Raw genomic sequence first — 22767 nt, 5'->3', positions numbered from 1 at the left:
ACTCCACCACATTTGATTGAGTAAGTGATGCTGAAGAGTCTGCAGTTGATGCCACAGCTTCTGTTGTTTTAACTAGCTGGCTTGGCCAGTTGTTTTTACCCAGTCCTGGGAATTTGTTAGTTGCTTTACTTTCCCACAAAAACATGTCACTTTGAACTCTGGGGAACTTCAGACTTCCATAGTGGTTTAAGCATTAAAAACCATTCCTTGTGTGACATTATCATACTTAGGAGACAGAATGTTCCTGATTTCTGCACTCAAGAACTTGATGATTATGTTCTTGATTTTCTCTTGACAATTTCATCAGTCTTCTCTTGTACTCAGCATTACAATTGTCTTTTTGTGACAATAATAGCACTCAGCATTTTTCTTATTCACAGAACTTTTGCTTAAATTGCTTTGTAAACACTGATCCTGACATTTCTTTTTCGTGATTACCTTTAACAGCAGCAAATGCAGAACAGTGCTCCTCTTTCAGTAACCTTGCTGTTAAGTTATCTCTTGTACCCGCTTTTTTCACACGAGGCCCAAGCTGTAACAATTGAACCATATTTTAAAATTTTTCTTTTTAAAATTCAGTCTCTATCACACCACGTATGTTACAAGAACATAGGTGACCGGTTTCGGTCATATCACATGACCATCATCAGACCTGTAATTTAATTTAGAAAGTAATAGAAACCTTACTAGATTGGCAATAAAATATGACAAAATGGTTATAAGGACAAAATACAATAGGACGTGTTATACCCGTGGCATCCTTCGAAGATGGTAGGTGGAGCACTCTTCTCAGCTGCTGTGATGTCAAGTGGTGCCAGCAAGTGACGGGCATACGATTAATAAGTACGAAGGTGCTCCGCCTACCTCTTCTCCCTCCACCTCACGTCAACCAATCCGTATAAAATGGGTTCACATAATCGTCAAAATGTAACAAAGTACAGTAATAATATAAAAATAGTTATCTATAAAATATCTCTTTACAACCACAGGATATTGTATAAAATATCAATTAAAAGCTTTAAAATAACTCTACAGACGATGCATACTCAGTGTTCCCTCTATGGGCTAAGGTGGCACTACCACAATGGTTTCAAAGTCAACGATGTTGTGGAGTTCTTTGGCATTGCGGCATCATATCGATATGTGAGTTGTGACTCGACTGCAAGTATACATCTATGCCAGATTCAGCCTGTCTGTCTTAAATTAACTTTATTTGGCACTGGATATACATGTAATTATGGAATGATCAGCTTCAGGGTGGTATGATATTACGTAGATTTTTTAAAATGTCATAAAACTGATTTATTAAAAATGGAGTCATATTTCGTAATATTTCTAGTTGGAAGTTCAAAATTAATATTTACGTACTGTTCTAAGGTATATTTCTTCCATGGATACAACTGGGTCCTATGATTTTGTGAACAAAAGAGTACATACGTGTTCCAACTAGAAATATTACGAAATGTGACTCCATCTTTAATAAATCAGTTTTATGACATTTTAAAAAATCTATGTAATATCCTCTGGCAGGAGGATCCACCACTGTGAAGTTTGTGGTATGCCGCTTTCAGTTCAGCATATTGTAACTATGTGTGTCCTACATACTGAGATTAGGACAGTGCTCAGTCTCCATGGACATCTGCCCACCATCCTCTCAGATACCGATATCAGTGTTACACGGGTGGTGAAATTTTGTGAACTGTCAGGCCTCAACCCAAATTGGTGGGGAAGGGCGGCAGACTTTAATACATTATAAACTGCTCCGCATGTGGGGACAACCTTCGTCCCCACCCATGAGATTTGCATGCTGACTTTTCATCAGGGTGCTGATGACCATGATGTCGAGCACCCCCCTCAACCAAAATCATCATCTTCATCATCATCATCATCATCACCATCTTCCCACATATTGGTGACAGTCTCAGCAACAACTCTGAAACAGAGGTGAATTTAGAGCCTGTGGTTCTTCTTTCAGGGAACTCAATGTCATATTTCATCAGAACAAGCTCCAGTAACTTGGGTCGAGTAATGTATGAGCATTCTTCAAAGAACGAAGCTTCTACTGCTTCCCTATCCTGTACATCCGCATGTTGCTTAATCTACATGTCTGTGATACGGTTGTCTGGAAACTTACTTGTCACTGTCCTCGAGTGACCTCCGTTTGTCCTTTGTTTTCTTGTATATAGACTGCCTGTAAATTATAATAACTGCACGAGAGAGCTTCATACCAAAATGAAGTTGTATTACCACAGCACATGTACAGTTCTGCAGTCCTAATAAAATGTGTATTATGTAGCTAATTTATGGTATAAAGGTCTTTTATATTACACATCAATTCTGTTTTTACAATTTTGACAATTGTTAGTGTACATAGTATTAGAATTAACCGCCTTATTAATGTGATTTTGAGATGTTTTTGTTCTTCATTCAGGTGCAAAATTACAAGGGCTGAGAGCTAATTTGTATGCTGCTCTGTTGAACTTCCTTCATATGACATGTCAGAATGGTGTTGAAAGTTATGATGAAGAACCGTCTGAAGGAAGCATGTTTATAAGCAGATTGGACAGCTCAAAATATCGTTCCTTTGGCACAGATGCTGGACCACAGCATGCATCATGCCTTAACATTGTTAGAAGTTTCGGTGAAAGTCTGATCGATGTACTATGCCACGACTGCACTGGAGGACATGACATTTGCAAAGTTAGATGCTTTCTTGTAATTATATATTACTTAATGAATGTTTCATGTATATTGACAAACTGTCCTTTCTAATTTTAGATGCTGGCATTGTCTTGCATTGGGCTTCTGATTGAGTTAGACCCTCACACTAATTGGATTGCATATTTGTCATCTCGTGGTTACCTGAAGTATATTATCGATAGCCTTCTTGATGCAGATGAAAAACTTGTGGCTGTTTTAGAGCCAGTTCCTAGCTCAGTTTCAGCATTGTATGTTTATGAATCTAAAATGGTAAGACTTCATTACTCTATTGAGCTAGTAATTATTGTTAAATAGTTCACATGGTTAATTTTCATTGTGTCCTAATGATATCACTTACATCTGGTTCAGGCCATGCTATGCCGTGTTGCTGCTTCACATTCTGGAGCAGAGATGCTGTTGGAACACGGTTTAATGGGCTGTCTGTCATCCATGAGTATATTTGATAGGCACCCAGATATTAGACAGAGGTAAGTAATTGCCTCTTAATGTATGCAACACACATGGAAATTGATTGTGCAGTAAACATTACCACAACATTTCATTGAGGTTACTGTTTAACAAATGGAGAGATCATTATTTCAACATATATGTAATGAATTGACACAGTGTAGAGTGCTTATTTTAAATGTTGTGTACTGTTGACAGGTTTATTTGTTAATTGACACAGTAATCTCTGTTGTTATAACAAATAAACAAACCCCACCTGGATCACTTCTTTTATTACTGACTACCGTCTTCAATCTGCACTGCAGATTATCTTCAGGTGTAACACTGAAAAGTGCAGAAGTGTTCCACACAGTGTTTATTTATTATAACTTTATTTGGATTTGGAATCTATCAAGAGACTTGTTGCTTGTGTTGCCCATGCAAATAAAGGACTTTGTTGAACAGTTTCTTTTCACAAACAGGGTAACCAGTGGGAAACTGTGTTAAACATAGCTTGTAATTTTCTAGAATTCCTTACCACGTTTGAGACTTGGTTAAGAAAAGCGACCATAGTTTGAAGCAGCACAGAATAAACATTTTATTGCAACTAATTCACACGTAACATTCAGAACACACACATATGAACAAGAATAAAGAACATAAATAGAAATTAATCACAAAGAACATATATCTTAGCAAAAGCATAGATTCTCATTTATAACACTCCCACTTTAAAAAAAAAAATAAATAAATAAAATAAAAAAATAGAAAAAGGAGAAAAAAAAACCTAGTACTATCAGTCCACATTCCTTTATCACTTGCTGATGTCTTATACTTGTGACTGAGTTAACATACCAGCAAATGCAAACCTCTTTTGGACAAATCAAAAGCACCTTTGTTATCACAATAAAGTTTAATGGGCTCATTTTTGGTGCATGGAAAGATTTCCAGTTTTGACCTCTTCAGCCAGAGTCTCTTTTGTCACGCTGTGGCCAGGGCCATAGGGCCATATATTCAGCTTCAGTAATTGATAAAGCTATTTTGAGTTGTTTGTTGGTGCTCCAGAAAATAACAGCGCCTTGTGATTTAAAAAGAAAACCTATGACTGACTGCCTGTCCTCCTTGTCTCCTGCCCGGTCTGCATCACTATATCCTGTGACATTCCAGTTCTCTTCCCCAGAAAATGGCAGCTTCAAATCCATAGTCCTGTTCGAGTACCTCACGGATTTTTTAACTGCCTGCAAGTAAGGCATGCCCGGTTCTTACTTGAAGTGTCGTACAACTGTGACTGCACACGTGAAGTCAAGTCTGGTTCCCAACTTCACATACATGAAACTGTTTATAGCTTCTCTGTAGTGAACATTTCTCATGAATTTTCTCTCTGTCTGTCTCAGGGCTCATATCTTGGGTAAGTACTTGGTTGTCGTGTACATGCATTACTGGATTACAATCATTCATGTTGTATTTATTTAATATTTGTATTCTAGACTGAACCATCTGTAATAGTCTCCTTTTGTGCTTTCCTGTGATTCAGATGCCCAAGCAATTTAACACTTCTCCTAGCATTTTTGGTTTAAATTGCTCTTTGAGTTTCTTTTTTGAAGCTTTCCTTCTCTTTTGGGATCTTACTGAAATTCACATGTCGCCGTCATAAATGGAAACACTTGATATGGTATTTCTATTATTCTTTTGATAAACACACGAATCTGCTGCACTTCTCGTAAAGTTCAAATTTAAGAGTTTTTTTGTTTATCTTAATGAATCTGTTGTGACTGCCATGTTTTAATCCGTAAACATGATACAGTTGTCCTTCATAGTTCAAGTGTTAACATCAATCTGGGATTTTGATATAAATCTCCTCCTTCAAATCACCTTGTAGGAATGCTGTTTTAGAGTTTAAGTGATTTATGTCTAGGTCATATGTGGTAGCCAAACAAGCAGACACTGTAATGAATTATTGTGAATTAGTAAGGCATGTGTCTCTTCATAGTTTAAAACCTTTGTGCACATCATTTAACCATTAGCTGTTCTTTGTATCCGAAAATATGTTCTTGAAAATTCATTTTGGTCGTGAATATCTGTTTGGTGTGCCTATTGCCTTTTCCCATGTCCGATTTTCAACATGTGACTATAATTCTTCTGTAATTGTCTGAAGCTAACTGTGCGAACAGTTATTTTGTAAACCAATCTGAATTCTCTGTCTGTAGAGTAACAGATCACATAATCATTCATCTTCATTGGTTTTGGAAATCTTGATAATTTTCTAAGTGTTTGACTTTGCTGTGAGGAGCACAGTTCTTGTAACTTTTGAATTTGAATCTTCTGAGCTTCTTCGATCAGGTAAAATACATCTCGAATCGTCGTCAACAGTAGGTTCAGATTAAGGTATTTCTGATTTGTCTTGTTTAATTTTGGGCTTCCCTTTTAAAGCACCGCTATATCGTCATTATTTTGAACGATCTGTTACTTCAAGTTCTGTCTTTTTTCTACCAATATGTCCATCAGTGTGTGTCTCACCAATTCCTGTAGTGGGTAAGTTGTCATTATTCCCTGCTATCGATTGTGAAGTTAACATTGATTTCCATGAATTCATTCCACACAGGAGTTTAGACACGTGCTGAAGCATCAGAGTCAGTTTACCAGTTATTATTTATGGCTTACCTGCTGTAATGAAGAATGTCTTGTAATTTGAAGTCCCCTCTGATGACTTGCTGCTTCCTTTGTTTTTGCTGCAACGGTTTCTTGCAATATAACCATACTTATTACAATTATAGCATCTTGTTCAGTTGAAAAACTGCATCATTATTTATAGAGTAGCAGTGCTTCTTGTCCTCCACTCCCTGCAACAACTTAGTTGTAACAGTGTCTCTAGTTATTGGTATATTGAAATTATTTAGGCTCATAATCATTGATTTGTAGCCATCCTGTAACCCTGCCAATAAAATGCGTCCTACCTTTCCATCTTTAACTTCAAAATTCAGACCATTTAACTTATTAGAAGTGGAAATTATTTTGGGTGGATATTCTTCTACTGATGTACTGTTTTTCAGTCGAGTTGTTAAGTATGTAGTCAGCAAATCATTTCTCTTGTAAAGTCGTGAGTCTTCATATAACCATTTTAATTTATCAGAGTTTTCTTTTGCTGTTGTCATACACATAAATTCCTGGATTGACTGACAATATTATTTTTGCTCTAGCATCACACATTTTCAACATGTCACTCACTTCACTTGAGATGCACCCTTGCAGCTTTTTATAGTGAAGAAGTGTTTCGATTTGCAGACTGACACATATTGTAGCTCAGTCTTCCTTTCAGTTTTTCTCTATAAATGATGATAAAATCTAATGCCATAATTCTAGCTTCAAATAGACTGCTGAACTTACGTCTATCTATTAAGCAACCTGTGTTTACTGCACAGACTAGGTAGACTGGGCCCACAATCTGTTTTTTTTTTTTTTTTTTTTTTTCTTTAATATTCAGTAAAGCAATCACAGTTTGAAGTAGCACACAAGAAACCTTATATTACACCAATGCACGCATTTAATATTCAGAACACCTGCCTGTGAACAAGAATAAACAATATACATGGAAATTAAAGACAAAGATTGTATAACTCAACAGAGGCAAAAATTCCTATTTATGGCAGACTCTTGGTTTCCAAGCTGTTTTATTCTCTGAAAGTTAGTGGACAAAATTGGTACATAGATATGTGTAAAAATGTGAATACTGTTAGTAAAATATTTCTGGTGCCCTCACCTCCGTACTGTGTCGGAACTTCACATAGGTCATCCTGAGTGGCAAAGCAATGTGGGAGCTATTTTTGACGTGAAAAAAGTGAGAAATGTCAGAATGGAGATGCTGTTTCTGACTGTGCATTTGATATGAGCAGGAAGGCAAACAAGGAGTCTGTGCCTAGTCTTCGCCACCAACTTCTCCAGATTTGTGGGGTATGCAGGGCTTGGCCAGAAATGAAGGTGACAGAAGTGTCAGCCCCAGGCATATAGAGGAAATAGTACTTTTGGCGCAGGTTGTGCGAGACATGAGCCGTTTGTTACTACAGTGTCCAGGTAGCGGTTGGTGTGGCAGAAAGATTACAGAGTGGTAAGCTAAGAGTTGTGCGGTCGAGTATGTACGCAGTAGCTTTTTCCATCTTTAAACTACTTACACTGTAAAGAAACCAAAAGAATGCCCAATAAATTGTATTTATTAATATTTTCATAAGAGGCATGAAAGGAATGGTTAAGGAATGTTTGTGATTGCAAATAAATTTCAAGAAAAAACTGTACGTACAGCATTCGTGAGGACTCTGCAGATCACTTTCCAAGAAGGGATTGTAATTAAAGCACACAAGATTCTGTATTCCGTTAGTTTCATTTTGACCTCGGAGAAGACTGCAGCAAAACACATTCCATTCTACATTAGATTTGTTTTTCTACAAAAACTTTAAAACCCCATATAATTGTAAAAAATCAGATCAGAAAAGGAGTGCTCCCCCTGTCATTACAGTGAATATCCTTCTGGCACGTGAAAATCATCAACTGTAAAATAATAAGAGTATTTAATTTTATATAAGTACTTCTCGTCATGTAATTCATTGGCCTGTTCATATTCTGAGAAAGGATACACTTTCTGTCTGCAATTGTGATGTGTATGTTCGAATGAATTATTCTTGGATCTTAATCTGTGTGGGTGTCATATTAGTGTCTCTCAGCTTGTTGATGACATTCTTTGTTCTTCTGCAATATTAGTATTCCAAAATGTCTGCTGTTATGTATTTTGGTACATAATAGTTTTTGACACTGTGACTTTTGATTCAAGAGCATGGAACTTTCACTTAATCCACTGAGTTCTGATGCACGACTACACTTAGTAAAATACTCTGCATGTGGCCTATGAAGTTGTGTCTCAAATTATCTAACGAGTAGTCTGCTGTTATTTGGAAGCTGGTTTGCAGGGAAATAAGGATTTGAAGTTGACAAACTGAAATTCCATATAGACAGTCTACTTACATGTTTACTAGTTTGTCAGTTACCACGCAAATATAGAAAAACTTACAAATGAAGAAAAGCTGTTTAAAGGACTTGAAATGATATATCAACGAAATGAGTCTACTGAAGATTTCTGAAGCTAAGAAGTTAGAAACGGCAGAAAAAGCAGTTCTTCAAGGATACAGTGAAAGGTGTAATGGTTCTCTGCTGCTGAGTTGCTCTTCTAAACAGCATCCCATACGAGCAAACCAGTTGCATCTTTACCCATAGTTACTCGTACTCTTGGGTACTTGGACTGTGCTCAGTTCTGTCTAAAAAGAATAGCTTCATAGTGTCAATCCGTGCACATGCTCCATTTTGTCTGGCACGTCCACCGGGCTTCAAGGGACAATCAGGTTGCCACCGGTGCCTTCATCTTGGCCTTCGAGGGTGACACATTACCCGAGAAGGTGAAGGTGATGGTCTACCGATGTGACGTCAAGCCATATATCCCTCCCCCAATGCGGTTCTTCAAGTGTTAGAAGTTTGGACATATGTCTTCCCGCTGTGCTTCCAGCCTTATATGTCGAGATTGTGATCGTCCATCCCATCCCGATAGTCCACGAGTCCTACCTCCTACATGTGTTAACTGCGGAGAGCACCATCCACCTTGTTTGCCGGACTGTAAGATTCTACAGAAGGAAAGGAAAATAATAGAATACAAGATCCTGGACTGAATGACCTACACTGAGGCTAAACGACATTTTATGCCGCCACTGTCACTCCTGTTACACCTCCATCCATTGCTCCCCATGCAGTCAGCTCTCAGAGCCAGAAGACCACACCTGCCCCCTTGATGGTGGGGGCACTTCCCTCTCTGTTGCTCTCACACCGCCTAACTTGGGAGCAGCAACCCCCAAACCATCGGGGACATCCATCCCCACTTCGAAGCCAGAGAATCTTGTTTTCTTTGGCTTCTCTTGCTAGGAAGGGGTCCCTTGGGTCTCTCCCTTCCCAGATTCCTATCAGTGGCAAACCAGACACCCGCCAGTGGCTGAAGAAGCCCCAGCTAGCTGGTCGTAGGGGTTCGCGGTCCTCTTCAGTCCCGGAGACTGAATCAAAGAAGCTCTCCCAGCTAGATCAACCCAAGGAACAGGGCGAGAAATCAAAACCGAAGACCTCTAAGAAGAAAGAAATTGTGGTGGTACCCCCACCATTGTCGTTATCTACCAGCTCTGCGTCTAAGGATGAGGTGGAGATTCTGGCGTCCGCTGAGGACCTAGATCTTTCTGGTCCCTCAGACATGATGGATTTCGCTCCCATAGGTACTCAGTCGGTGGCAGCAGGTGACCAAGCGGCGTAATCTACCCCCTCGGTCCCTTCACGTCTATCTCTGCTATGGACAATGTCATCCTCCAGTGGAACTGCAGTGGTTTTTTCCACCACCGTGCTGAGCTTTGACAACTTCTCAGCCTTCACTCTTTCCTCTGCATTTCTCTTCAGGAAACTTGGGTTCTGGTGATGCTCTGTGGCTATCAGGGTTATTATAAGAAACGGGCAGCGTATCAGAGAGTGTCTGGTGGCGTCTGCATCTACGTCCTTCTCTCTCTTTACAGTGAGTCTGTCCCTTTACAAACACCTTTAGAGGCTGTCACTGTTCGGGTGTGGATGCTTCAGCCTGTTACTGTCTGCAGTCTCTATCTTCTATCTTTCACCTGACGGTGATGTCCCGCAGCAAGTCCTGGCTGCACTGATAGCCCAGTTGCCGCCACCTTTACTGTTACTGGGCGACTTCAACGCCCGTAACCATCTATGGGGTGGATCAGTGGCAACAGGCTGAGGCAGCATCGTTGAGCAAGTACTGGCACAGCTCGACCTTTCTCTTCTAAATTATGGTGCCTTCACACATTTTAGTGTGGCTCATGGCACGTACTCAGCCATCGACCTTTTGATCTGCAGCCCTAGCCTATTACCATCTGTCCAATGGAGTGTGCACGACGACTTGTGCGGTAGTGACCACTTTCTGATCTTTCTGTCACTGCCACAGTGTCACTCTTCGGAGCGCCCCTTCAGATGGGCTATGAATAAGGCTGACTGGGACTTGTTCACCTCCATTGCCACTATTGAGCATCTTTCCAGTGACACCATTGGTGCGGTGGTTCACTCGGTCACCACCAGCATCATTACTGCCACAGAAGTTACCATTCCCTGTTCTTCTGGGTCTCCTCGGTGATGGACTGTGCCTTGGTGATCGCCCGAGATCGCTGAAGCGAAAAAAGATCACAGGTGGGCACTCCAGTGTCACAAGCAGCATCCCTCATTGGAACACCGCCTTTAGACAGCTCTGTGCGTGAGCCCACCGCCTCATTCGCCAACACAAGCGGGAATGCTGGGAACGGTATCTACACCATTGGTCTCTGTACCTCTCCATCGCAGGTTTGGTCCAAGATTAGGCAACTCTATGGCCATCGGACCCCCGTCAGCGTACTTGCAGTTTCACGAATGGAGCAGTCTGTACTGACTCCGACACAATTGCAAACAGCTTAGCGGAGCATTTTGCTCGGAGTTCCACTTCTGCGAATTACCCACTGGCCTTCCACTCCCTGAAAGAGTGGTTGGAACATCGGAGCCTTTTATTTCACACGCACCACCCTGAATCATACAATGCTCCATTTAGTGAGTGGGAATTCCAAAGAGCACTAGCTGCTTGCCCTGATACAGCTCCTGGGTGAGATCACATCCACTGTCAGATGCTCGAACACCTCTCGGTTGACTGCCAGCGACGCCTCCTAGTCCTTTCCAACCTTATCTAGTTTGAGGATGAGTTCCCATCACAATGGCGGGAAATCATCGTAATCCCCGTGCTGAAATCTGGCAAGATCCCACTGGAGGTGGACAGCTACTGCCCCATTAGCCTCACCAACTTTCTGGCTCCGTCTCAGTTTGGGTTCCGTAAGGGCCGCTGTGCCACCGATAATCTGGTGTGCCTGGAGTCTGCCATCCGTATGGCCTTTGCCAACCATCAGCATCTGGTCGCCATCTTTTTTGACATGCCGAAGGCATACAATACGACATGGCGACATCACATCCTCTCTGCACTTCATGGTGGGGTCTTCGGGGTCCGCCCCTGATTTTCATACAAAATTTTCTGTCGCTTCGTTCCTTCCATATGCAAGTTGCGGCCTCCCATAGTTCCTCCCGAGTTCAGGAGAATGGGGTCCCACAAGGATCTGTCTTAAGTGTCTGCCTCTTTTTAATTGCAATTAATGGGCTCGCTGCAGTGGTGGGAATGTCTGTCTCAACTTCCTTGTATGCTGACGACTTCTGCCTATACTATAGCTTCACTGGCATTGCAGCTGCTGAACAACAGCTGTAGGGCACTATCCGCAAGGTGCAGTCTTGGGCTGTAGCGCATGGCTTCCAGTTTTCAGCTGCCAAGACCTGCGTTATGGATTTCTGCCGGTGACGCACAGTTCACCCTGAGCCACAGCTTTATCTCGACGACCCACCTCTTGCTGTGGTGGAGATGCATCGGTTTTTGGAATTGGTTTTTGATACCTGGTTGACTCGGCTCCCTCATATTCGACAGCTTAAACAGACGTGCTGGCGGCATCTTAACGCTCTTCATTGCTTGACTCACACCAGCTGAAGTGCCGATCGGTCTACCCTTCTACAGCTGTACCAGGCTTTAATTCAGTCCTGTCTAAATTATGGGAGCCTGGCTTACAGTTCGGTATCCCCATCCTTCAAAGCGGGATCCGACTCGCCACTGGAGCTTTCCAGACAAGACCTGTCAGCAGCGTACTTGTGGAGGCAGGTGTCCCTCCATTGTGTTTCCGGCGCCAGCAATTACTGGTCGCTTATACCACACATGTTTGTAGCTTGCCCGGGCATCCCAATTATCGTCTCCCGTTCCCTCAGTCGGTCGTCCGTCTTCCGGAACGGCAGCCCCAGTCAGGGTGTACGGTCACGATTTGCGTCAGAACTCTTCTCTCTGGGCTTGAGGTTTTCTCTCTTCCACCTCTTTTCCGGGCCCTTCTGCGTATTCCCCAGTGGTGTGTGCCCCGCCCGTGCCTTCGGCTCGATTTGGCACAGGACCCGAAGCACTCTGTCCCTCCCGAACCCCTCCGCCGCCGCTTTCTTTCAATCCTTGCTGCGTTTCAAGGCTCTGATGTCTATACTGACGGTTCGACGGTTGCCGGTCGTGTCGGTTATGCTCTTACTCTAGGGGATCATTACGAACAACACTCATTGCCGGCTGGCTGCAGTGTTTTCACTGTCGAGCCGGTCACCATCTCTCGCGCCCTAGAGTATATCCACTCCTGCTCGGGTGAGTCCTTCGTTATCTGTAGTGACTCCCTGAGCAGTTTACGAGCTGTCGACCCGTGTTTCCCTCGCTTTCGTCTGGTGATGGCTATCCGGGAGTCCCTCCGTACTCTTGCCCATTGCGGCCACTGTGTGGTCTTTGTGTGTACCCCTGGTCACGACGGCATCCCGGGAAAAGAATGGGTTGACACACTGGCCAAACAGGCTGTCGGTGCACCGGCCTCGGAGATTGGCCTTTCGGGCCATCGAGGAGGCTACTGGTGTGTGGCGCTCCTCCTGGCGAGCCTCCCGCAAGGACTCTGCTGTCCTCTGCCGGCTGCGCATTGGCCACACCTGGATGATGCACAGTTATTTATTGCACCACGAGGACCCATCTTTGTGTCACTGCGGGTCAGCTTTGACAGTGGTCCACATCTTGTCGGAATGCCCGCTTTTAACTCTGCTCGGGCAGTCGTTCGCACTGCCTGATATGCTTCCTGCACTTTTATCAGATGATGTTGCAATGGCAGATTTAGTTTTGAGTTTTATTCGTGCAGGGTTTTTTTTATCGCTTCATCTAAGTGTTTGTCCCTTTTTTGTGTTGAGTCTGGCCTTTGGCCTACGATTTTAGACTGGGGTTTTTAGTGCGTATCTTGGTGGTTGGCTTTTCCTTTTTTGTTTCTATGTCGGCCAATCACTGTCACTCTGTGTGATTTTAATTCCTTTTGTCTGGTCTCTGTCTTTCTTGTCCTGTGTCGTCTCTTGTCATCTCCATCGTTTGTTTTTATTCTTTGTGGGTGTTTAAAGTTCGTGGAAAAAGGGACCGACGGCCCTAGTAGTCTGGTCCCTTCAATCCCACAAGCCAACCGACTTGTCGGACACTCTGACATTTTTGGTGCATCTCTTGCACAAAGGCTATGCGAACGACAGCTGTCCAAATTCCCAGCTTTGGTATTTACCCATTTCCGGCGACACTGCTCGTACCTGGACTCCCCACCTGGCCGGACCTGCTGCAGCGTGCCTCGAGCCCTGGGCCCGCTAGCTTTCTGCCGTACGACAATTTCATTTTACCTCCTATCGACATTGGGCAGCCGATTAGGTCATATGCACGTAATGTTATAAAGGGAAATATTTGCAGCAGGCTCACCAATAGGATAAAGCCAGTGAAATGAACTGGGAAAGGAGGGTGGAGGGAAAGGAATAGTGGAAGAGAGAATCCAGTAGAACAATATATCTGTGCCAGTGCTCCATAAGGGGAAGATTTCTACAATTTGATACATAGTGTTACATACTGTTAGCTCATCCTTATTGTAAGAATAATTTAATATGTAGTTGCAGCTCCTGAGATGATGTCCTCCATTTTTCTTGGGTACACTGCCCAGTCACAAAGAACAGTGGTAGAATAAGTAGTACATTGTTAGTAAAGAAACCAAATATAAGACTCATTGCTACGAAGTCATGTTACAGCATGGAAGTAACTAAACAATTTCCCAAGCAGTCAAGTAATACAGATCCAGGTATGTGCAATGACAGATAGCCATCCCTGCATCACACAGTAATGAGTTAATTATTTGTAATACCACTCATCATTTCCAAGTAATTTGAAATTTTGCTGGTACAGTTTGCTTATGGTGTTTGTATCCTATGTTGGCACCATTCATCATTGCACACTAGTAGAATTGTTATGAATTTTTAGTACAAATCAATAATGAAATACAATTACCACTACATTGATAATAATAACTTTGTGATATTGTTGCTGTCTGCTTGTATGTTTTTCTAGTTTTGGCAATACTGTTGATAAATAATGACCTTAATAAAAAAATTCCTTTGGAAATATAAATCTTAATTGGTAGGGTGAAGGGGAAGATGTTTTAAAATTTTAAGAATGAAACAATTCTCATACTTCTTTCCTAGTGATACTACTTTAACTTCATCTCTTCTAATGATTTATATTTTGTGTTTCAGTGTCCCCAACCTAGATGTAAATATTTTACCATCTGTTACACAACGCTTCCTTCAGATTCTGTTCCCAGCCCTCGACTTGTGCGATTCTGTACTGACATCCTTGACACCAGATAACCAGTCCTGCTGTTCTCAGGTTAGTCACACAAAATTACCTGAGCTGGGTATGGTTTGAATGGAGTACTCACCTGTTACTCAGTGTAGGTAATCCCATTGTAATGTTTGTTACAGATCCATCATTTTCTCCTGAGTCACAGTGTTATGGTGTGTACGGTTCTGCGTGCTGCTGGACCGTCATTGCCAATGCCATTCCTTAGTGAAGTGGCTCGTATTACTGGAATTATTGCCCGCTGCACAAACTTTGGTAAGCTGAATGGTGTTTGTTTTTGCATTTTTAACTGCCTTTCTTGCATTGACGATAATAACAACGTTTCCATTGCTTAGTGTCCAACATCCTGTTTGTAACATTTTGTCATGTTTACGATGGAGCAATTAGTGTGAGTGAAACAGGCATTTGTTTCATAGCTAAAGTGTATCTGTGGAGAGCACAATGGCTGCTGCTGCAATTCTTGGCATTTTATTTTATTTTCATTATTGCTCTGACTGTAGGACCCGTCATAGCTTTTGCACCATCTGTGCACACATCTATGAAATTAGACCATGAAACTTCGTTAGTCCTTAAAAAAATCATCCAACAGATGGAATATTTCAGCACCTGTTGTGTTGGCAGGTAGTGGTCTGCACAATAAGAAGTCGTCCTCAAAACATCCAGAATATTCATAACGGACAAAAGCCAGTAAAATCGCAAATCCTGCAACATCAGTGGATTCATCTATCTGCAGAGAAAATGAATTGTGTTGGATGCGAGAAACAAGAGTGTCTTTCACATCATTTGACATGTCAACAATGCGACTCTTGACAGTATTGTTCGATAATGGCACCAAAGTTACCAGCTTTACTGCGTTTTCGTCTAGCGTGCAAGAAACAATGTCATTAAAACATGGCTTTATGAGGTTTTCTGCAATGGTATGAGCTTTGCCTGTTTTTACCACTCGATAACTAACCAAGAAAGAGGCTTTTAATGAATTTTCATTAATTGCTTTTGCATGAGTTTTCATGCAATGCTGAGAAGCAGCTAGTTCAGCGCTCCTCCTTTTGAAAAAATCGATGTCTTTAGCCTGGAAATCCGGGTGAGTACCTGCAAAATGACGGCGCAATTTAACTGGAACCATTGAACTGTTCGGAAGGACTCATGCACAAATTACACACTGAGCTTTACTCTCCTTTGTCTCTGTAAAGCCCATTTCTAAATAGCTTTCATTGTGCTTACGATTCTTGGTTATTCCACTTACACAGGACACAGGATATTGCAACTAATGGAATACTTGCAGCGTTTTCACATAATAAATCTGGCTGTGGAGCTTATTGTGATTGTTCTTTCTTTGGTCGTCCTCCCTCCTCATTCATTTCAACTGGAAACTTCCCTTGTTGTGAAGGCGATGGAGAAACTGCACCCTTCTTCAATGCCTGACTTCAGCCACCAATCCATGTTAGAAGTAATAAACTGGTCAAAAATTGACTTATGAAATAGGTAGTGCACTGACTAAGCAAGTTTAACATTTAATGATGCCTGGGGCCGAATACGTGCCAGTGAGCACTGTGATGGGTCGACAAAGCTCGCTCCGCGCATGCGTAAAAGGTTTCAGCGCATCTAGCGCCGTGAGCCGGCACACAAACGACCCCAATATTGTTGTGAAACAGTCGATCAGAGAAGCAGCATTCTCCAGCACTAAACTGTGTATGCGTTCTCACTTAGGAACCCGAAAGGCTGCTTGGGAATACGACTTGAAGTAACAGTACACATGTTTTTCACACGAAAAAAAAGGATGAATTTGATTTTCACATTTTTATTCAATAGTTTTACTCATTATTTTACACGATTTAGTGAAAGGTGGCCGCGGACCCCCTAGAAAGAGCCGGCGGACCCCTAAGGGGTCTGCGGACCACACGTTGGGAAGCCCTGCATTCGAGGAACAAATATGTTGGTTGACACTTCTAGGACCGTAAGCTCGTGGAATTTTAACGGTAAACCACACCACACCATGACATGTGGCTCTTGTGTAGCATCTAATGCTGGAGCTAGTTGAGCATTTCTCTTGACAGTCGAACTTACTAAATGAATTCAATCAATTATTGATAAAATGATTTAATTGTATCTAAAAACACAGATGATGTGACTTACCAAATGAAAGTGCTGGCAGGTCGATAGACACACAAACAAACACAAACATACACACGAAATTCAAGCTTTCGCAACAAACTGTTGCCTCATCAGGAAAGAGGGAAGGAGAGGGAAAGACGAAAGGATGTGGGTTTTAAGGGAGAGGGTAAGGAGTCATTCCAATCCCGGGAGCGGAAAGACTTACCTTAGGGCGAAAAAAGGACAGGTATACACTCGCACACACACACTCATATCCATCCGCACATACACAGACACAAGCAGACATCTTTTCCACCCTCTGCTTATTTATTTTTTGCCACTCTCCTGATTTTTAACTCTCCAAACTGTCCTCTCTTGCCTTGATGAACACATCCCTTATTGCATCCGTTCCTTACAAAAACTTCGTACTGTCAAAACTAAGGTCTCACATTCTGTTTCTTGAAACCTTCTTGTCCGTTGGAGTTACTCCAAAAGGCCTGACATTGAAATTCCCTGTTTCTGGATGCAGTCCTATCCTACACCAGGGTCTAGAACAATTGGTCTTTCCTTCTCATCCCGTACAGTAAGTCTCCCCTGACCTGTGGTTCTGGGCGACTTTCCCAAGATCTACCCCTTTTCTTACACCTCTCCAATCCTTTTCCTTCACTCTTCTTCCTTCCCCTTCAACCCTTCTGCCTGAAGGAGCCACTGGCTCCGAAAGTTTGCCAATCACAACAACAGTCTTTAATGTGTGTATTCTGCTGCTGCTTGGGAAGTAGATTTTTTATCTACCCAGTTAAATAATTTTACTAAATGAATTGTAATTCTAGGATCATAATTTCTTGGAATTTTATCAGTAAACCACACCATGACACGTGGCTCTTTTGTAGCATCTGATATTGGAGCTGGACAGCCATTTTTCTTGACAGTTGGCCTTACTAATGAACCAGTGATAGAATATGTTACTCTTCTTTGGATTTTCTCTATTTCTTCTATCAGTTTGTACGGTAAGTGTTTCAGACAGAGAAGCAGTAATCAAGTATTATTTTAAGAAATATGGAAAGCAGTCACTCTTTTACATATTTTTACTTACGTCAGTAGGCATTTTGCACTTTTGCCCCTCTTCAGTTGCTGCTACACATATTTAATCCTCAGTTAACACATTGTTAAACATAGACTGCAATTTTGATTCTTCGGCTGCCTTTCTATTTTGCTTTTTGTTGTTCCAATTTTTGCGTTAATAAATGTGGCACAAACAGTTTTTATGTGTATGTTGCACAAACCAGGGCAATGTCTGCCATGACATCCTTAAAATTTATCCAGATTTCATACTACACATTGTATACTGATGAACTGTAGTATCTGCTTTCGAAGCAAATTGTGAAGAATGTAACTGTTTTTAATTCGGAATGGTGTAGTGGCTTTTATTTAAACTCATTTAATAGTTTTCAACTTTCAGTTTGTAAGATAGCTACTTTTTTGTCAGCAAATGTGTGTTCGTTCATTACAGAAGATTTGTTTATTGAAAAATTCATACATGGTGCTACGTGGAAATTGGATAACTTCAGTTACTTTCTCTTTTTGTGTGCATATGTCATCTTTCTCCCATTTCCTAATCACCTTTTTCACTCATGTCATTACCTTCAAATTTAGTTCCCCCAGCTTTTATTCACTTTCAGATTTCACAAAAAATTGATCCTTCACATGCACAAAATTTTCGCTTTCAAACATGCAGCAATTTTCCTTTTTGGTAGCAGCTGGAACACAGTTAATGTATCTAGTTACAGCTTAAACGAACCAAAGCTTTATGTTTATGGTGACTGTATTTTTAAGACAGTGTTACTGAAAGATTTGTTACAAAAACAAATGAAAAATTTAGATAAAATGATCAGATTCACTGAATTAGTTTTTAATATATTGTTTTTGTAATACACATTATGATTATTAATTCCATTTTGTTATCTCAAATTTGTGTCAACAGATTTTCGGGGTACACGTGATTTCAGTGATGTTGAAGTATCTGGTCAGATGCAGAGGATACAGAAGCTAATGCTGACACTTCTGCCCCGATTTGTTGTTACTGAAAAAGTTTTAAAAGATTTGGGCAGCCAAGAGGCAGTAACACATTTCCTCCAGACCGCTTGCCATTTAGCTCTGCACACTCGTAACTTGGTGGCAAGCCGTGGTGTGGATCCTAGAGCAACAGTTGTAGTTCTGCGACCAAGCCTTGGGGATCGATTCACTCCATTTGATCATCATCATGCAAGAGGTAAATTGTTTTTGGTTTGTTGTCTTATTTTGACTGCTCATAAAATAACTGTTTGATTCCTCTTACTCCACATCACTTTCCCATAGTTACTTTATTGTGCATTTATTTGATTTTTTGTTGTTGAAACATATGGTTTTATTTGAATCTACATATTTGTGTATATGAAAAGAGACCACTTGGAGGGCATACATGTATTACTAAAATAATACTCTGTGATGTGCACCAGAAGTATTATTGATGAATTTTCTAGTTTTCAAACAGTTTATACATCTGTATTCAACAATAAACTGGTCTAAATAAAAAGTGAAATTTGCTGTAGAACACTCCAAATAGGTTAATGCAAATATCTGTACATCTACTTGGAATGTACACTGGTGATAACTAAGTCTAGGAGTATTAAGGAAGTTGAGCAATATATGGCCAGTACATGTTTTGCTATTTGGCTCATGATGAAAAGAACTGACGCTAAAATGAACTGCACTAACTATTCTTCTGTACTCTTCAGCGTATCTTTATTCCTGTCCCCATCTACAACCAATATTCCTATGCTGTCTCGCCCGTTCCTTACATTTGCTTTACATTTACTCTTCCTTGTGTATACCTTTCTTGGTTTACTTTTTTTTCTTTTTATTGTCTTCATTTAAATTATTTTCACACGAGATGAGACTAGCGGTCAGTGCGGACCAGTTGAAACAGCAGCACAAAAAATGTTATTTTCTTTTGCGTGCACAGTGTCATTTCTAGTAGAGTTCAACAGATTAGAATGGATGATGAAGACAGGCATAATGCATCTTTTTTCCCCTTAAAGATCAGCGTTTTCAAAGAGATTGTAAATTTTTCAGTCCAAGGCTTGATAATTTCAGGCAGTTCCAGTGCCACTGCTTCTATATTGTTGGACCTTTTCTGGTGCAAGCCATTCTTGTTACTGGATGCCATGATTTCCCTAAAGATTTAGGCATAGGTTTTCAGCTGCATACAAAATTACTGGTTTCAGGACTGTTTCGTAGTGATGTATATTAGTATTTTGTGAAAGGACAGTATTATGAAAAGGGTATATTGCTGCTTGCCATATAGAGGAGACATTTGAGTCATGGACAGGCACAACAAAAGACTGCTGCACATTTGAGCTTTCGGCCAAAAGGCATTTTTCTATCATAGAAAACATGTACACATTCACACATGCGCAACTGACACAAACATGACCAGTGTCTCTGGCCGCCGAGGCTGGACTGCTTGTAACCAACTGCATTTGATGGGAGTAGCAGTCATAGCAGTTTTTGAGTTGTGGGACTGAATGGCTATTTATCATTAAAAGACAGTCAGTCTACCGTGGTTTTGTTGGACTTTGTTCCCATTCTCATTGGGCTATAGTTGGTTTCCATCAGTTTTTTTCCGCAGATCCGGATGGTGGTTTTTTTTTTTCGCTCCAAGAACACAGTTGAAAAGCTTTAGAGACAGTTTGTTGCATTGTCTGACTTCAATTTTGCTCTTGTAGGGATGTGAGAGGCATCATAGGAACTTTATCTGGAAATTTGTATCTGTTCGGGTGGCTGTAGTTATGCCAGCAGTTTAAAGTCAACCCCATATTCATTAAGGACTATGTGATATATTGAATAGTAGGCTTTCCTAAGTCCACTAAGACCATCACATATTGTTTATACCTTAGAGTACAATATCTGATGATGCCCCTCATTTCGTCTTTTATCAAGTGGTCTGCACTGTAGGTACCAGACAAAGGGTTCATTGGAGTAAATTGTGCTTTTGAGTTATCACAGTTTAGGAGTCTTTTAATATAATCTGCTACAGTGTTGCAGCTTTCTTCATCTGAAGTTGCCATTGTTCCATCCTTTTTGTCGATAGCATAGTTTATAGTCCACAAGTTTTCTTTTAAGAGTTGTAAAACTTCCCACTTTCATTTCTCGTAATGTTTTTGTCTAATTTGTCAATAAATGATTTTTTTATGTTTTTCTTTCTCATTTCTGATCACTCTGGCTGTTAGAGCCTGTTGGATTTTATAGATTCCACGGTCAGTTTCCAATTTCATTGACTAACACTGTTTCTGAATTGCGTAGGTGGGAACTTGCCCTGCAATACATCCTATGTTCCCGTAACCCTCCTGGCCTCAACCTTCATTAGTCACTGTCCTCACCCATCCAGCCCCCTCCCTATTCCTATTCCAGCACTACACAGCCGTCATTTCACCACCACACTCAGTTTTTTAATTTCTTTTTATTTCTCTCCTTTCAAGCTACTTAACCCCTCCCCCCTCCGCACCTTCTCTCCTGCCCTCCATCTAAGCTGCAACACTTGACTGTCCACCACTCCCACCATACTATCCCTCCCCCTCCCCACCCACCCTTCTCCTTACCCCCTCCCAGTCGCCACTCCCCTCATGCACTGGTGCTGCTGTTCGCAGTGTGGTCTCAGCTCTCTGAGACTGCAGACATGTGTGCAAGTTGCGTTTATGTGAGTGTGTATGTGTATGTGTGTCTACTGCTGACAGAGGCCTTAATGGCCGAAAAGCTTTAATTGTGTGAATCTTTTTGTTGTGCCTATCGTGACTCAGCATCTTCGCTATATGGTGAGTAGCAACTTTCCTTTTCTGGTATTGTTACATTCCATCCTGGATTTTTCATTGTTTGTTGTAAGTGCCATTCTGACCTTACTCATTGCCATTGGCAGAACGTTCTCTGGATCTCCCAATTCTCGAAAACATCTGGTCGTGTGTTGTCGAGAGACTGCTGTACCACCGCTTGTCAGCCAGTATGGCTGAGAAACTCGCACACAGAGCTGAAGTATCAGGTATCCCCTGACAAACCTTTATCTGTTGTCTGAGCTCAGTTTGACTCGAAGCCTCATCTCACCCAGTAAGTCTCCCAAGGCCTGTGGTTCTGGGTAGCTTTCTCGAAATCTACCCCTTTTCCTAGACCTCTCCAGTTCTTTTCTTTCGCCCATCTTCCTTCCCCTTCAACCCTTCTGCCTGAAGAAGGAGCCACTGGCTCGGAAAGCTTGCCTTATTATTACCTTCTATTACGTGTGTGTCCTGCCACCACTTAGTGAGCAGATTTTTTTTTATCTATCCTTTTACGACTAAATACATAGGAATTACAATTATGAATAACTTAAATTGGAGCAGTCACATAGATAACTTTGTGGTAAAGGCAAACCAAAGACTGTGTTTTACTGGTGGAAAACTTGAAAGATACTACAGGGTTACTAAGTGTGTGCCTACCCTATGCTTGTCTGTCCTCTGCTAGAGTATTGCTCAGCAGAATGGGATCCTGACCAGATATAATTGATGGAGAACATTGAAAAAGTTTGAAGAACAACAACTTGTTTTGCATTATTGTGAAATAGGGGGAAAGTGTGTCATGGACATGATATGTGATTTGGGATACCGATCATTCAAACAGAGCTGTTTTTCATTGTGGTGAGATCTTTTCATGAAATCTCACTGTTCAACATTCTCCTCTGAATGTGGAAATGTTTTGTTAACATCCACTTACATAAGGAGAAATGATCATTATAATAAAATAATTCAAAGTTTGCACGGGAACATTTAAGTGTTCATTCTTCCTGTGCACTATTTGAGACTGGAACTGTAGAAAGTAGAACCCTCTGTGAGCCCTTAATTGCGAATTGCAGAGTAGTTGTGAGGCTGTAGATGTAGATGATCTGGTATGTGGAAGTAATCGCTCAAGGTGTAGCTGTTTTCAGGTGCTGAGAAAACGTTTTAGCATGTCTGGTTATGTTTGTGGTAAATTCAATATAATTAACTATTTTTCACTATAATGAGAATGTCTCCATCTGATTACGTTGCAGGTAGTGTTTTAGTCAGACCTACTTCTTCCATTAGTCTCATCTTCCTGTTAAATGAATGGTCAAAGTAATATTGTTATAGACTGGTTCTTAG

At 41.2% G+C, this 22767-nt stretch overlaps 1 protein-coding gene across 1 annotated transcript in view; it reads left to right on the top strand.

Moving 5' to 3' along the window:
* LOC126259578 (nuclear pore complex protein Nup205) overlaps nucleotides 1-22767 on the top strand; it is a 325077-nt gene that overhangs the window by 279609 nt on the left and 22701 nt on the right. Inside the window, exons 25-30 of the mRNA XM_049956486.1 lie at nucleotides 2432-2700; nucleotides 2779-2970; nucleotides 3070-3188; nucleotides 14389-14521; nucleotides 14617-14749; nucleotides 18567-18854. Of these exons, the coding sequence (XP_049812443.1) occupies nucleotides 2432-2700; nucleotides 2779-2970; nucleotides 3070-3188; nucleotides 14389-14521; nucleotides 14617-14749; nucleotides 18567-18854 (1134 nt within the window). The remainder of the gene's footprint in view (nucleotides 1-2431; nucleotides 2701-2778; nucleotides 2971-3069; nucleotides 3189-14388; nucleotides 14522-14616; nucleotides 14750-18566; nucleotides 18855-22767) is intronic.

This window comes from Schistocerca nitens, chromosome 5 (assembly GCF_023898315.1).
Source record: "Schistocerca nitens isolate TAMUIC-IGC-003100 chromosome 5, iqSchNite1.1, whole genome shotgun sequence".
Lineage (NCBI taxonomy): Eukaryota > Metazoa > Arthropoda > Insecta > Orthoptera > Acrididae > Schistocerca > Schistocerca nitens.
The sequence above is the reverse complement of the archived record's forward strand: the minus strand, read 5'-3'. Positions and strand labels throughout refer to the sequence as shown.